Source organism: Gymnoscopelus braueri (assembly GCF_963280865.1).
Source record: "Gymnoscopelus braueri genome assembly, chromosome: 23".
NCBI lineage: Eukaryota > Metazoa > Chordata > Actinopteri > Myctophiformes > Myctophidae > Gymnoscopelus > Gymnoscopelus braueri.
Genome location: NC_137625.1, coordinates 1332575 through 1349885, shown reverse-complemented (window position 1 = coordinate 1349885; position 17311 = coordinate 1332575). Strand labels below are relative to the sequence as shown.

The following is a 17311-nucleotide window of genomic DNA, read 5'->3' as shown; positions in this document are numbered from 1 at the left end:
AAAGGTAACATGAAATGCTTCTTTGTGAGAATATTTTTGCAATGGATGACATACTTCATTGTGAAAGTAGCCGATCTACAATCTCACAACTTTTCAGATAGCAACGTTTTGTGAGCTTGTAGATCGGCTACTTTCACTAGTTTTCGTTCCGAGGAGACAAAAAATGTCTTTATTGGTAAATGGTTTGTGAACCAGTGATCTAGAGTAGTTCGGGACACAGAGGCTTGGTTAATAATGGACGGAAATACTTATAAATATCAACAGGCACTATCAGAGCGGCCATATATCTAGATCTATGAGAAGATAGGCAGCCTTTGAGTCCGTAGGTCGCTGGTTAGATCCCTGTCCCCGACGATGTGTTGAGGTGATCATGATTTGGCATTCTTAGGCTTACACATAGTATTTATTGAGGTCAGGGGTAGGCATAGTTTTACTGAGGTTAGGGCTAGTGAGGGTTTAAAATGCTCATGTTAATTGCATGGTCTTCTTTCTCTCAAGTTCAGTCTTCTATGTTTCTATGGCTTATTGTGCATATTACTTATCATTGCTTCTTTCTTTTTTCTTTCTGCATTCACTGGCCCCGTATTATTGCTGCTTGCAGCTATATTTCTGTTTCTTCTTCTTCTGCCGTTTTTGCCAGTTCTGGCTTAACCGTGCATACGCTTTTTACGAAACTCGGCCATATGGTAGATGGTCATGAAAAACGATCAAGAAATAATTCTCACACTCATTCGTCAAAGGGTGGCGCTATAGCACTCAATTGAAAATGCCAACTGTGAACCGGTACAACTCATGCCCTGTTTGACCTACAGCCATGAAACTTGGATACACATATGCGTCTCCTCATGCTGAACAACTTTCAAACTCTGACTTTTGACCTCTGACCTTTAGATCTCCCACCATTTTGAATTATATGAAAAACATGGCTCTTAAAAGCTTCATTCTTTCACTTATGGAAAATCCGCCACTAACGTTTTATCGGTTCATGTGTAAAAAGTTTCGTGCAGATTACTTAAAAATCCCAGGAGGAGATAGATTTTAACTATTGCAGTTTTATGAAAATTATTCATCTGCGCCTAACACATACATGCAGACTCACATTTCTTTGAAACGTTGCAGTAATGTAGAGGGTCATTCCAAATATCACTGAAACCAATCTTACTCCAATTGGCCAAAGGTGGGCGCTATAGCAATTTTTTGAACATGCAAACTTTAAACAGGCAAATGACATCAAATTCATTCAAACTGATAACTGACTGGGTAGGGAGTGTGGGAGATACCGGTAGGTGGGTTATTGCTCTAGAGTCGTTGCTTATTTGGGCTTGTTTCGTTGCTTATTTGGGCTTGTTTCTAAAGTGTAGTTGCTTATTTGGGCTTGTTTCTAAAGTGCAGTTGCTTATTTGGGCTTGTTTCTAAAGTGTAGGTGCTTATTTGGGCTTGTTTCTAAAGTGTAGTTGCTTATTTGGGCTTGTTTCTAAAGTGCAGTTGCTTATTTGGGCTTGTTTCTAAAGTGCAGTTGCTTATTTGTGCTTGTTTCTAAAGTGCAGTTGCTTATTTGGTCTTGTTTCTAAAGTGTAGTTGTTTATTTGGGCTTGTTTCTAAAGTGTAGTTGATTATTTGGGCTTGTTTCTAAAGTGTAGTTGCTTATTTGGGCGTGTTTCTAAAGTGTAGTTGATTATTTGGGCTTGTTTCTAAAGTGTAGTTGCTTATTTGGGCTTGTCTCTAAAGTGTAGTTGATTATTTGGGCTTGTTTCTAAAGTGTAGTTGCTTATTTGGGCTTGTCTCTAAAGTGTAGTTGCTTATTTGGGCTTGTCTCTAAAGTGTAGTTGTTTATTTGGTCTTGTTTCTAAAGTGTAGTTGCTTATTTGGGCTTGTTTCTAAAGTGTAGTTGATTATTTGGGCTTGTTTCTAAAGTGCAGTTGCTTATTTGGTCTTGTTTCTAAAGTGTAGTTGTTTATTTGGGCTTGTTTCTAAAGTGTAGTTGATTATTTGGGCTTGTTTCTAAAGTGTAGTTGCTTATTTGGGCGTGTTTCTAAAGTGTAGTTGATTATTTGGGCTTGTTTCTAAAGTGTAGTTGCTTATTTGGGCTTGTCTCTAAAGTGTAGTTGATTATTTGGGCTTGTTTCTAAAGTGTAGTTGCTTATTTGGGCTTGTCTCTAAAGTGTAGTTGCTTATTTGGGCTTGTCTCTAAAGTGTAGTTGTTTATTTGGTCTTGTTTCTAAAGTGTAGTTGCTTATTTGGGCTTGTTTCTAAAGTGTAGTTGATTATTTGGGCTTGTTTCTAAAGTGTAGTTGCTTATTTGGGCTTGTCTCTAAAGTGTAGTTGATTATTTGGGCTTGTTTCTAAAGTGTAGTTGCTTATTTGGGCGTGTTTCTAAAGTGTAGTTGCTTATTTGGGCTTGTTTCTAAAGTGTAGTTGATTATTTGGGCTTGTTTCTAAAGTGTAGTTGATTATTTGGGCTTGTTTCTAAAGTGTAGTTGATTATTTGGGCTTGTTTCTAAAGTGTAGTTGATTATTAGGGCTTGTTTATAAAGTGCAGTTGTTTATTTGGTCTTGTTTCTAAAGTGCAGTTGCTTATTTGGTCTTGTTTCTAAAGTGTAGTTGATTATTTGGGCTTGTTTCTAAAGTGTAGTTGATTATTAGGGCTTGTTTATAAAGTGCAGTTGTTTATTTGGTCTTGTTTCTAAAGTGCAGTTGCTTATTTGGTCTTGTTTCTAAAGTGTAGTTGATTATTTGGGCTTGTTTCTAAAGTGTAGTTGATTATTTGGGCTTGTTTCTAAAGTGTAGTTGATTATTAGGGCTTGTTTATAAAGTGCAGTTGTTTATTTGGTCTTGTTTCTAAAGTGCAGTTGCTTATTTGGTCTTGTTTCTAAAGTGTAGTTGATTATTTGGGCTTGTTTCTAAAGTGTAGTTGATTATTAGGGCTTGTTTATAAAGTGCAGTTGTTTATTTGGTCTTGTTTCTATAGTGTAGTAGCTTATTTGGGCTTGTTTCCTAATGTTGTTTAAACCAGTGATTCTCAAACATTTTCATGGCAAGGACCCCCAGATTAATATGTATTTGTCCACATGTTACACTGAAGTCTCTCAAACAATTTTGCACATTTTGATAACACACATCAGATACATCACAAATCAATGAAAGGCACAAATACATTGAGCATTTACCGTGTGCGCCCTTGAACCATGTGCAGAACTTTGGCAATATTATTCTCTCTCTCTCTCTCTGGAGTTTCTTAAATGTGACCTATGACCTCTCTGGATCAACTCAGCTTGCTTCTGACTCATGATCGACAGCTCCCAATTATCACAAACCCTCAAAGCAATGGGCACAGCATTTTACCTTAAATCTTGTAATATAGACCCTTTTGATATATTTATTGTCCCTTTTAATACTATTCATTCATAATGAAATTAATCTTTTAAACCCAAAAGGAACATGAATTTTACATAGACAAACCATATTTATATTTATAACTGAAACCACTGTCTCTCCTTCTGGGACAGTCACAAGGTGCGTCGCTCGTAACTACTGTACAGTACGCAGCTGTACAGCAACCGAAATGCACGGTTTGGGCTTGGGCTGTTTTCTATGTGTTCTGTCTCAAATGTATTTTCCTTTCTTTTCTAGAATTAAGGAAACACAGAGAACCAACAATTCTGTCTATGAAAGCCCAAATCTTCCTAAATGTAGGCTAATGTTCCAATAACTATTTCATTTGTGACCATGTGTTATGCAAGCACAATAGGCCTATAGCTATCTGCATTTAATTATTATACTAAACCATTAAGACCTGAGGCCGATTCTACAAAGGTCTTCTAAATCCTAACAGTATTTTGAATTTTAAAAAGATATTCAAATATTTTCACAAATTTTCACGAAAAAAAATAACATTGCTGATCTACAAGCTCAGTGCCGAGCTATGAGCTTGTAGATCTGCTATTTTTCAATAGCCAAATAAATCTAAAATGACACAGATGCGTTCCCAGTCTTAAAGGTGTAGTGAAATGAAAAATATGTTTTTCACACTTTTAGAGCATATCCGTGGTCATCATATGGGCATACCTAACAATAGATGTCAAAAAAAATAAAAATAAACCATTTTTGTGTATTTTTATATCTAAAGTCCCTAAAAAGGCAATCTTAATTACTTCCTGTAAACGAAAACGTGCTGCGTGATGACATAACGCAGCCTTCATGAATATAAATGAATCTTGATTACATGCACCTGTTTGATTCCCATAGCTTCACGTTCTTCAAACACAGCTGATTTTAATTACAGAGATACTCCGTTTTTAATCTCATTGAAGATGAGTGTATTACTCATTTTAAACTTCATCTGCACACTAAAATATGTATCTGAAAACATTATAGGTTAGAAATAAGCCAGGTAGTAGCAAACGTGCTTCACTGGCCGTCTCTCTCTCACTTGTAAACAAACACTAGCCGTGTTGCGCACGGCTGAAGTGATTGAGATCCAACGTCCCATAGCCTGAAGGGATGGGACCTTCTGATTGGTTTAGAGTCGGTTGAGCCGACGTTTCAGACTGAACCTTCAAAATAAAATGACCGAAAATGTCACTGCAGTGCGCCTTTAAAGTGTTTCTTATGGATTGTATCATGTATAGGTTTTGCCTGGGCGTTTCCATAATTGTTGATAGACAGATTAACGGCCGTGCGGGGGTGGGGGGGGGGGTTTGAGGTTCCACGGTGACCACCCCACTGTTGGCTCGTTACGCCACTGCACGTACTTTGTCCACCTCTAGTATATATATATATATATATATATATATAAAACAAAAAAACAGCAGATCTACTATATAAACTCACACAGTTGTGAGCTTGTAGATCAGCTATTTTCACTATTTGTGTCATTGTTATACAACAAAGTGTAAAAAAGGGCATTCATTTATGAATAAATTATTTAAAAAAAGATGACATGGCGATACATGGTTTCTGCCTGACAGTGACGAGGAGGAGTTCTTGTGTGTTTATCTGACCTGAGTGGAAGAGACTGATCATTTATGTTCTTTCTTTTTTAGGATTTCTACAGAGACTCAACCTCCATACAGTTCACATTAGAAGAGCAACCAGTAGATGTTTGTGGTCTGGATCTAAACTTCAATCAGCACAACCATAGAACACACACACATCACACTGAAGATAACAGATGTGCATCCAGATAGACACAAGACTAGGAACTGATAATTAACATTATTAAAACACATGCCAGTTAATATTGTTCTAGCCTATGGACTCAGGCTAGTATAGGTTACAGTACATGTTTGAGAATAAAGTGACAACATGGCGTCTTCAAGTCAGTCAGCTGTGGAATACATAAATAACGCCAGAACCCACCTGGTGGGAGGATTACAGAATCTTTCCATTATTGTGGAGAATCTGTATCAGAGAGAAGTGTTCACTCAGGAGGAGGTCACTGACATACAGACAGAGGATATTGACTTAGATAAAACAAGAACAATACTGGACAGGGTCACAAAAAAAGGGGAAGCAGCCTGCTATGAATTACTAAAGATCATTGACATAACTAGGAAGAGGACCTTGAGACCACATCTACACCAATGGATCAGCTGCTTTTCTTTCAAAGATGATGAGGAAATCAACTATATTACAGGTACTGTTTATGAAGGAGAAATTGGCAAATAATTAACAGTATGAAAACTGATATGTTGATTACTTTTTGCATTGTGAACGTAGAGTTGTGAGAGTGTTAACGTATGAACCCATAGTCTGTTCAACAATGCTGTCAGTAGGTATTTCTGTAAGTTTACAGATGATTTATCAACTTGCTGTTATTTTTGTTTCAGGTCCAAAACCATGCTGTAGATACCAGGAAACATTAAAGAAAAAAGCTCTTAAGCTTTCAGAAGATGTGTGGACAAGCAACACATTTCTACCAAAGTACAAGTGTTCATATGTGTCTTACATTCCACTGGTATTAGACACAGAAAAGGAAAATACATCTGAAAGAATAAAATCGAAGACAACAAAAGGCAAGAAATACCGCAATAAAAAAATGAAAAACTACATTCCTAAAAAGGCTAAAAGGGAAATATCTGTAGATGACTTACTCAAAACAGAGAAGAACACAATTCTCCTGGTTGGTAAGCCTGGAATTGGAAAGACAACAGCTGCATGTGAAATGCTGAAAATCTGGGGAGGAAGAGACAACAAGGACCTAGATTACATGTTCTATTTTGATATGAGAGAAATGTCCTGCATCACAAATCCCACAAGTTTGGAGGATCTTCTCTTCAATACATTTAGTGAACCAGATGAAGGAAAAGAAGAGGTCTTGGAGGACATAAAGAATTCTGAAAATGTTACTCTCATTTTTGATGGACTCTCAGACCTCTCTTCCCCAGTGATAAAGAGACTTGTGGAGAGGGACCTGCTTCCTGATGCAAAGATCATGATCACATGCAGACCACAGGTTGAATCAGAAGACTTCCTATCAGACTGGGCTTCTCTCAGAGTGGAGGTGAAAGGCTTCAGCACAAAATCTATCAAAGAGTACTTAGCTAAGACGCTGAACAAGGAGCAGGTGAGCACCATTGAGAACAATCTGGAGTTGTTCAGTCTTTGCCATGTCCCAGTATATGCACTGATGGTGGTTGCCAGCTTTTCTATTATGAACCCTCATCCTCAAGAACCATGTACAGTGACTGAAATATACATCAACATTATTTTGGATTGCATTCTAAAGCACAGTGGCCTTGCAGTACCAGAAAAAAAACTAAACTATATCAGAGACCACAGTGAAGCAATATTTGCTTTGGCCATGGCTGCCTTTCAGGCAACTCAAGGGAAATATGTGAACTTAACAGAACTGTCTTGTGATGAAAGCAATGTTCATTCAGCCTTCCTAAACACAATTACTGTTAGAGTTTCACCTGGAGCACAGAAAACCTACTCTGCATTTCTCCACTACACCATACAGGAGTTTTTTGCAGGGTTGTGGATTTTGAAGAATCCTGACAAAATAACAAACTTTCTACACATGTGCTTCACTGAAGAGAAGAAACACATGAAAAATGTGATCCCTTTCCTGTGTGGTTTGTGTAGGGAGACAAATCTCAAAAAGTTGGAATGTCTGTTTCCAGAGCAGCAAGTGAAGAACATGGCTAAGACTTTCATCAGAGATGTAGTAAACACATTTCTCTTCTCTCCACTAAACCAAGATCACGGTGACACTGATGACAGCAACATACTGTTCTTATGCCAGTGCTTGTATGAATCTCAGTCCACTGAGGCATGTCTTCACTTTCTGGACAAACTGCATTATCACCTTGATTTGAGCGAAGGGAATCTTGATCCACACCATTGTTGTGCTGTGTCTTATGTAATCAGTCAGTCGCAAGAGAAAATTAAAATCAGAACTGACAACGGTGTTCAGAGACACGACGTCCTGCTTGATCTTTGCCTACATTTCAGCAGTAAAGGATATACACATGCTCTTCCAATTCTGAAGCAACTTTACCCACCAGCTCATGAAGTCTGGTCCATAGACCTTTCAGAAAGAAAGGCCTCTGTCCTCCTAGAATGCTTGAAACTCCGACCATGGAAGAAACCAGTAGAGCTGAGAGGCTGGTCAGATGAAGAGAGTGAAGTGAGGATCTTCCTTCAGTGTCTACCCTACATCTCACAGCTCAGGTAGCTGGAATTATATTGTAATTTGACCACATTACATCTGACATTTCAGTAATTAAAGGTGGTGTAAGTGATATTTGTGTTAATGTAAGTGTTAAATAGCTCTATGTTATCATAGTAATCATGAGTGTTCAGTAACAGGGGTCAACCTGTCTCTCAAGCTCTTTAATAAAAATAAATTAGATTTTCAGGTTGGGATACCGATTTCATCCAATGAGGAGAGAGAACTCATACAGTATTTTCTGTTTATTAAAGAGCTGGAGAGATGGGGAGACCCCTGTTACTGAACAAACACGTTATAGCAATAATTACTATCACAATATTTAACTTTTTAACTAAAAACTTTTTATTGTAACTAAAAAGTATCACTCTCTGTACAGCACCTTTTAAAGGTAGTGTAAGTGATTTTGACTTTTTGTGAAAATAATGTAAATGATTTTATAGCAACAGCAATCATTAACAGCGGTCTCCCCATCTCTCCTGCTCTTTAGTAAACATTAATACATTTTAAAGGTCAGGATACTCATTTGATCCATTCAGGACAGAGAACTCACAGGATATAAACTAAACAAGTGATAGTGGAAGTGATGATACAGAAAACTAAGACACATTTGGAACTGGAACACTATATAATGTAAGCTCTTTCCTGATTGGATGGAATTGGGATGCTGAACTGAAAATGCATTTTCTATTTATTAAAGAGCTGGAGAGACAGAGAGACCCCTGTTACTGAACACACACTGTATAGTCTTGATTGAGTCTTGTATAGCAATGATTATTATCACAATATAGAGCTTACACTTTTTAACAACTTCTTACAAAATAAGCTCCTGTTAGAGCATGAATAGTTTTCTCTTGAAATATTATTTTAATATAAAAATGCAGCTACTGTATATATGTTCTGGACGTTAATAACATACTGACCTCGTTTTCAAATGAGGTCAGCATGATATTAGTTAGGTTGCAGAGTGCCTCACCCAGTTCTTAATGATTAAAAGAAAATGAAAAGAGTATGTTTTAGGTTCATGGATCAAGTATTTAATTTTGAGTCATCTTATTTTTCTTTATCTACAGGTTTACTTGTCAGAATCAAACAGGACATTTTCATTTTCAGGACAGATATATGATTTATATTAATGTGCAAGCAGCTTGTAATGTGTTGTGAACAGGATTAGTAGACTAGCAGCATACAGTAGGTCCAACAGGTTAGCCAGGTCATTGACAAACCACAGATATACAGTCAACACTGATCGTTTATTAACAGCAGATAATGTAGACGTTGACCATGTGAATTCATGTCTCATGGGACTATTACTTAAAGGGATTGTAGGCAAGTTCAGAGATTAAAAAAAGAAAAAAACTGTTGTCAAACACCGCCCCTCCACTCCCCCCCCCCCCCCTCCTCATCAGCAGTTAGTTTCCCCGACCATCAGGGGGTGACGCAGGGGGGACTTCTAAACGGGCAATGCCGAAATTACAATGCGTGTCACTGCCCGCCTGGTCCGCCCCTGCCGGTTCTCTGCATTTTTATTTTTAAATAGGCTCTGTCATGATAAATTGACCACATATATGAAGTTAAACAACAAAAATCTAATTCCGTGCCTCAAAAAATAAGTTTGAGAGCGTTTTAAAACCGAATGTAAAGAGTACATTTTTGTCGGCTGCACTCGGTTCCATTCGGTTTCACTCGAACAGTTCACACGGACACGGACACGCACGGACGCGCACATGCATGCGTTAATTTACGTCCCAGACAAACATAAACTGTAGGGAAAATACGGATTTCAGAAAGAGGACTGTGTTTCAATGCAGGAAAACACCCCAGCATCATTATATAGTGGCTGATAGAGGGGAAAAAATGCAAAATATATATATATATAACTATGTTTTGAATTTAGGCTAAATGTTGCCTAGAATCCCTTTAATCATAAAGAGGATTAGAACATAGAATGCCTTCACTCTGTGTGCCAACATACTACTGAGATTAAAGAGGAAGTGAAGTCACATCATTTACACGATGAAGAACATCAACAAGAAAAGGAAGCACCACCTTAACTGGCATTACATCAACTGGCTTACAAGTTCTCCATGAGAAGTTAAACACAAATAATAGAGGAAGTGTTTTCACTGTTGAATATTGACACTACAAATAGGACTTACGTTTAGACCTGTACTCCCATGTCAAAGACTATGAGACTGTGAGACTCAAACTAAGTGTTCTTTAGCATTACAACCACTGGCACCTCCTACCAATTCAGTACAGGTCCAATTGGTTACATTTGTACGCTCTCAGAGTCACAAATGGATGAATTCACATTTTTTAAATATATATATCGAGGTCACCGTCCCAATTGGGCACATGTGCAGCCCTGTGTAGCCTCTATGGAATATTAACTCATTGACTGCCAGAGTTAAAAGTAACATCATCTATAGCTGCACTTGCCAGTGATTCCGAGCATTTTCACTAACCCTTGAAAAATCATAGAATATCTTTCTTCACAACGATCCACCCGCCGATTACTTTATAAGACGTAGTGGGGTCTCGTATAATCGGAGAAAAAAATGTTGCGTTGTGCCAACGCGATAATCCATTCTATAGTTATGGTCAGTTGAATGTGGCTTTTTTTTGCCAAAAAGCAACAGAAAGCAGAGAAAATGATTTTTAAAATAACACTAAACAAAACCAGCTCTGTTTTGTTTTTATCAAGTGATCTTTTCCTTGGACAATGGTTATAACTATTCAACAAAGTACAGAAAGTACAGAGAAATATAAGGAATTTGAGCATAAATACACATTTATATTTAGTAATTTATGTTTTCTGATTCTTTCATTTTACATTGAGTCTTTCACCTAAAATCTGATGAATACAATTTCCATAATCTTTTTTGTTCTGTTTATGATGCAGAGATCCATGTTTCATGTTGGTTTTCATTTAAACTGTTGCAGTGTCGCTGATCCATGGTCAGGAACGTCAGAACCAGCCAAGATCCTGGGGAAGCTCATCTGTGAAGCAGCAGAACAGGAAGAAGAAACAGGAGACAAGATTCTGGAATTATTGTCTTCTGTGTGTAATTATGACACATTCCCCATTATTGATTATTTTGGTGACAAGAAGAAGGATCAATGTGCTCTACTACTGGACCTATACTCCTATGTGAAGAACTATGAGACTCAAACAGGCAGAAGTGTTCTTCCAGCATTCCAACCAGTTTACCAGTCAGTTCCTACAGTCTGGTCCATAGACCTCTCAGAGAGAAAGGTCTCCCTCCTCCTAGAGGTGATGAAACTCCAACCAGAGAAGAAACCAGTAGAGCTGACAGGCTGGTCAGATGAAGAGAGTGAAGTGAGGATCTTCCTTCAGTGTCTACCCTACATCTCACAGCTCAGGTAGCTGGAATTATGTTATAATTTTACCTCAAGACATTTTGTTAATTAAGTGTTAAATAGCTCTATGTTATCATAGTAATCATAGAGTGTTTGTTCAGTAACAGGAGTCTCCCTGTTTGTCAAGCTCTTTAATAAACAACATATTTCCAATTTGGGATACCAATTTCATCCAATCAGGAGAGAGAACTCATACAGGATAAACAATTGAAATGTAAAGTACTGAAACAACATTTTCAAACAAAATTGTAAGTGGAACACTATAAAATTGAAGCTGATAAATGGGTTCTCTCTCCTGATTGGATGAAATTGGCCACCCACCTCAAAATGTATTTTCTGTTACTAAAGAGCTGGAGAGATGGAGAGACCCCTGTTACTGAACAAACACTTTATAGCAATAATTAATCACAATATAGAACTTTTTAACTAAAAACGTTGTATTGTAATCAAAAAGTATCACTTTCTGTACAGCACCTTTAAAGGTAGTGTAAGTGATACTTTTTGTGAATATAATGTAAATGGTTTTATAGCAACAACAATCACTAACAGGTCTCCCCATCTCTCCAGCTCTTTAATAAACATTAATACATTTTAAAGGTCAGGATACTCATTTGATCTATTCAGGACAGAGAACTCACAGGATAAACACTAAACAAGTGAAACTGGAAGTGATGATACAGAAAACACACTCAATTTGGAACTGGAACATTATAAAATTTAAGCTCTTTCCTGATTGAATGGAATTGGGATGCTGAACTGGAAATGTATTTTCTGTTTATTAGAGAGACAGGGAGACCCATGTTACTGAACACACTGTATAGTCTATATAGCAATGATTATTATCACAATATAGAGCTTAAACCTTTTAAAAAAGAACTTCCATTTTTACAAAAAATATCACTTACAGCTCCTTTAAGAGCATGAATAGTTTTCTCTTGAAAGATTATTTTAATGTCAAAGGTCAGCATGTTATTAGTTAGGTTGCAGAATGCCCCATCCAGTTCTAAATGACTGTACTGTTCAGTAAACAAAGTAAAAGAGTATGTTTTAGGTTCATGGATCAAGTATTTGATGTTGATTCTACACCAGGGGTCTTCAACAGGGTGTCCGGGACCCCTAGGGGGTCCTCAGAGTTACTGCAGGGGGTCCACCAAATCTTTGTGTGATATGGACTTTATTTTTTATTTTTAAACTTGAACCCGTGCATCCCTATTCTGGGGGGAGCATTAGCCGAAAATAGCAGATCTAGAAGCTTGTAGATTGGCTAGATTCGGTGAAGAGGTTTGGTGTACAGTGTAAAAAGAGAAGACCAAGTAAAGTACCAAGCCAAAGGTCAAGTTTACAAAGTATTGAGGGTTTAAGTCATTAAATGTCTGAAAACATTTAATGACTTTCAATGACAACACACATTTAACATGAATCCATTATGTAGTGGGGTGGGGGGGTTCAATTGGTTACATTTGTACGCTCTCAGAGTCACAAATTGATAAATTAACACTCAGGATTTTAATGTATAGTCGTGGTCAGCGTCCCAAGTGGCCACATGTGCAGCCCTGTGTAGCCTATGGACTATTATGGAATTATAGCAGAAAGTGAGAGTTTTCTTTCTTAATACAAAGCTGTGCAGCATATCCAGAATAGAAGCAAAGTGTTGAGAGGATAAGAGACTGTATGTGCAATAAGTATTTGCGATGGATAATGCAATCCAATCATAAGCAAGAATACAATCAAAGAGTATACATGAATCACTCAGAGAATACATCATCTCTGTATTATACTACAGTATATGTGTGTAAACATGATTCAATGCTGAGTTGTGTGTTAACATCATTGTTATCAGGACAGCAGAGTGTTGTGGTCTTTTCCTAGAACAATGGTTACACTAGCACTAGTCAACAAATTACAGAGAGTACATTAAGCATGATCAGCTGATTTCTTCATTTTACATTGAGTCTTTCACATAAACTCTGATGGATACAGTGTCCATCATTGTTTGGTTCTGTTTATGATGCAGAGATCAATATTTAATGTTGGTTTTCATTTAAACTGTTGCAGTGTCTCTGGTCAAGAACCAACCAAGTTCCTGGGGAAGCTCTTCTGTGAAGCAGCAGAACAGGAAGAAGAAACAGGAGAGAAGATTCTGGAATTGCTGTCTTCTGTGTGTAATTATGAAACATTCCCCTTTCATGACTGGTTTGGTGATGAAGAAGAGGGGAAGCGTCAATGTTCTCTACTACTGGACCTATACTCCTATGTGAAGAACTATGAGACTCAAACAGGCAGAAGTGTTCTTCCAGCATTACAACCAGTTTACCAGTCAGCTCCTACAGTCTGGTCCATAGACCTCTCAGAGAGAAAGGTCTCCCTCCTCCTAGAGGTGATGAAACTCCAACCAGAGAAGAAACCAGTAGAGCTGACAGGCTGGTCAGATGAAGAGAGTGAAGTGAGGATCTTCTTTCAGTGTCTACCCTACATCTCACAACTCAGGTTAATTTCTTTCCTTTATTTTAATGTTTGTCTACACATAACACCCATCGCACAATTTGTTTCCCTTTTTTTATTTGAATATAATGAGGTATGATTAACCCATTAAAACTGGGAAAGCATCTGTGTTATTTTAGATTTTAGTTATATTTATATCGCTAAAATCTTTCTTAATCCATTACAAAAAGCTGTGCAGCATGTCCATGATAGAAACAAAGTGCATAGAGAACAAGAGACTGTATATGCAATAAGTATATGATATGTATAATGCAACCCAATCATAAGGAAGAATACAATCAGAGTATTATACATGAATCACTCAGAGAATACATCATCTCTGTATTATACTACAGTATATGTGTGTTAACATGATTCAATGCTGAGTTGTGTGTTAACATCATTGCTATCAGGACAGCAGAGTGTTGTGCTCTTTTCCTAGAACAATGGTTACACTAGCACTAGTCAACATAGTACAGAGAGTACATTAAGCATGATAAGCTGATTTATTCATTTTACATTGAGTCTTTCACCTAAACTCTGATGGATACAGTGTCCATCATTGTTTGGTTTTGTTTATGATGCAGAGATCAATACTTCATGTTGGTTTTCATTTAAACAGTTGCAGTTTCTTTGGTCAAGAAAAAACCAAGGTCCTGGGGAAGCTCTTCTGTGAAGCAGCAGAACAGGAAGAAAAAACAGGAGAGAAGATTATGGAATTGTTGTCTTCTGTGTGTAATCATGAAACGTTCCCCTTTATTGACTGGTTTGATGTTGATAATGAAGAACACAGGAAGGATCAATGTGATGTACTACTGGACCTATACTCCTATGTGAAGAACTATGAGACTCAAACAGGCAGAAGTGTTCTTCCAGCATTACAACCAGTTTACCAGTCAGTTCCTACAGTCTGGACCATAGACCTCTCAGAGAGAAAGGTCTCCCTCCTCCTAGAGGTGATGAAACTCCAACCAGAGAAGAAACCAGTACAGCTGTGGGACTGGTCATATGAAGAGAGTGAAATGAGGATCTTCCTTCAGTGTCTACCCTACATCTCACAACTCAGGTTCATGTGTTTTCTTTCATTTAATGTTTGTCTACACATAACACCATCATACTAGTTGTTTTGTTTTCTTTGAATATAATGAGGTGTGATTAACCCATTAAAACTGGGAAAGCATCTGTGTCATTTTAGATTTTAATAAGTAAGTAATAAGTAGGTCGGGAGATGGCTTATTGTCGGTATCAGCCGAGTAACACTGTCGTACAGATGTACGTAAGTCTGTCCCCGTTACTATGCGCTAGACCCCTGGGAGATGGATTGCTGAGGTGGAGCGCCACACCTATCCTCAGCTCCCAGTACTTACCGCACGACTTACCGCACCCAAGCCGTGCTACTCATGCGCTGAGTTGGCGGTGCCCGGGATCGAACCCATGACCTTGTGGTCTTAAGGCGAGAGCTCTACCGACTGAGCTACCCGGACACCAGATTATTTGCTGGTGCTAATCTTTTTTTTACCCCACGCGACCGTGGTCTCTGCCTTTTACACAAGCGAGACTTGGAACAGTGGAGTAAAGGGGAGAAAAAAAGAAATAACATACTGTATTGATCGTGGTTCTGTTTTTATTTCAGCTCTTATTTTCTTTTTTTTAGTTAGAAGTTATTTGAGTTCTCAAAGCTTCTCTTTGGCATTAATGTGTTGTGTGTGTGTGTGTGTGAGTGTGCGTGTGTTTTTTTTCCCCCTTTTTTTTATATACATGTTTTTACTGGATTTTTTTTGTTTTGTTTCTCGTTTGTACATATTTATATAAAAAAAGATATATAGATTTTAGCTACATTTATATCAACAGAAAACTCTTAGGATTTAGAACAGTGGTTTAGAACAGTAGTTCTAAAAAAAAAATAGCAGATATACAAGCTCACAGAGTGTCACTTTGTGCCACACTGCAAGCTTCTATATCTGCTATTTTGAAAATTGTTGAAAGATCTTGAAAGTGTTTGAAAGAAAACTGTATAATTTATCATTTTTTTTACACAATTCTTCTCTTCTTGGAGGGTCCCTGGCTCAAACATTTTCAGATAGGGGGTCCGCGGGCAATTACATATCGTTTTGGGGGTCCTTGACTCAAAAAGGTTGAGAACCACTGATTTAGAAGGCATTTGTAGAATCTTCCTCAGGTCTTAAAGGGATATTTCACTTTCAAAAAAACGTTTGGTCATTTTATCGTCTACACAGGCTTTAGTGAACCCCCCAGACCGTTTTTAAGTTGCTTGATTCAGTATTTAGATATTTAATATTCATTTTATCAGACACGCCCCCTTCCTATACAAACCCATTATAACTTCAAACTCCATTTTTAACCTGTTAGATTCATCAAAAACACCCGTCCTTGGTTCTGGTGACTCACCCTGCCCTCCTAATACGCGAGGGGGCCGTGTTTTTTCGATAACTTTTTTCATTAATTTTTAATATTTTTTTAGGAAAATGAAAAAAAAATAATAATAAAAAAAGTAATAAAAAAAACACGGCCCCCTCACGTATTAGAGGGCAGGGTGAGTCAGCAGAACCAAGGACGGGTGTTTTTGAAGAATCTAACAGGTTAAAAATTGAGTTTGAAGTTATAATGGGTTTGTATAGGAAGGGGGCGTGTCTGATAAAATGATTATCAAATATCTAAATACTAAATCAAGTAACTTAAAAACGGTCTGGGGGGCTCACAAAAGCCTGAGACGATAAAATGACCCAAAGTTTTTTTGAAAGTGAAATATTCCTTTAATGGGTTAAAACTCTTGTTACTTTTCCTAGCATCTATAAGGTGATATAATATCTGTGTTCATATCTTGGTTATTCTTTATAATAGTTTTAGAGATTAAATATGTCCTACAAATGAATGTAAAGTTGGACATACAGTAACATGTAGTCTTTGATGTATAACATTTAATATTTTAGGCATTTTCCAGCACTGTAAAGAGGTATTAATACTTGATTACATGATTTAAAGTCAGGGTTTAAATCAATAGAGTAAAGCCTTGTACTACAATTATGTCTCTGTAACAATATTTCTGATCTAACATTATCTTCCATAACTCATACATGTTTCAGATGTGATCCAGGATTCTTCCAGGACACGTGTGAATCCATCACTGTTAGATCCAGAGAGGAGGTGGAACAGCTAGTCTCTATCCTCCGTCTCCTTGATTTCACCCTGGAGCTGACAGGAGAGTTATGGACAAACACCTGCAAGACTGTGGGGAAAGTTCTGCAACTCTGTGGCTCTAGAGTGGATCTGGTCCTGACACCCAGCAAGATCTCTCTCAAAGGACTTTCACTGCTTTTTAGACATGTGGCACAAATCCATAAGCTAGGGTATGTTTATTAGATTCTGTAAAGCTACATTTTACCATGACTATGATTTATATGATGTAGCTTTAGGATTAGGAGTGTTCATAACTAAAATATTTTAATTTTTTTCAGGCTGTCTGAAAGCATGGTGTTGATGCTTTTTCGATGGGTAAGAACAGGACGTTTGGCCTGTCCAGTGGCTATTGAAGAGCTTTCTCTTCTAAAGACCACTCCACAATCAGAGAGACTAATGTCCAGGGTTGTTAGTAATGTGGCATCCCTGCTGAGACACTGGCCAGTCAGATGTTTGGACATGACCAAGTCCAGCATCCATTCATACCTCCTCCTTCCACTGTTGAGTCACCATGATCACCTGACAATCAAGTAAGTCACTTAGATTTTTTGACCCATAAAACATGTCGGTGATAAA

At 37.6% G+C, this 17311-nt stretch overlaps 1 protein-coding gene across 1 annotated transcript in view; it reads left to right on the top strand.

Annotated features, from left to right (window-relative positions):
- LOC308079711 (uncharacterized protein) overlaps positions 1 to 17311 on the top strand; it is a 107994-nt gene that overhangs the window by 2013 nt on the left and 88670 nt on the right. The window contains exons 2-6 of the mRNA XM_080421272.1: positions 5043 to 5635; positions 5829 to 7674; positions 10619 to 11059; positions 13112 to 13543; positions 14160 to 14603. Of these exons, the coding sequence (XP_080277398.1) occupies positions 5305 to 5635; positions 5829 to 7674; positions 10619 to 11059; positions 13112 to 13543; positions 14160 to 14603 (3494 nt within the window). The 5' untranslated portion in view covers positions 5043 to 5304. The remainder of the gene's footprint in view (positions 1 to 5042; positions 5636 to 5828; positions 7675 to 10618; positions 11060 to 13111; positions 13544 to 14159; positions 14604 to 17311) is intronic.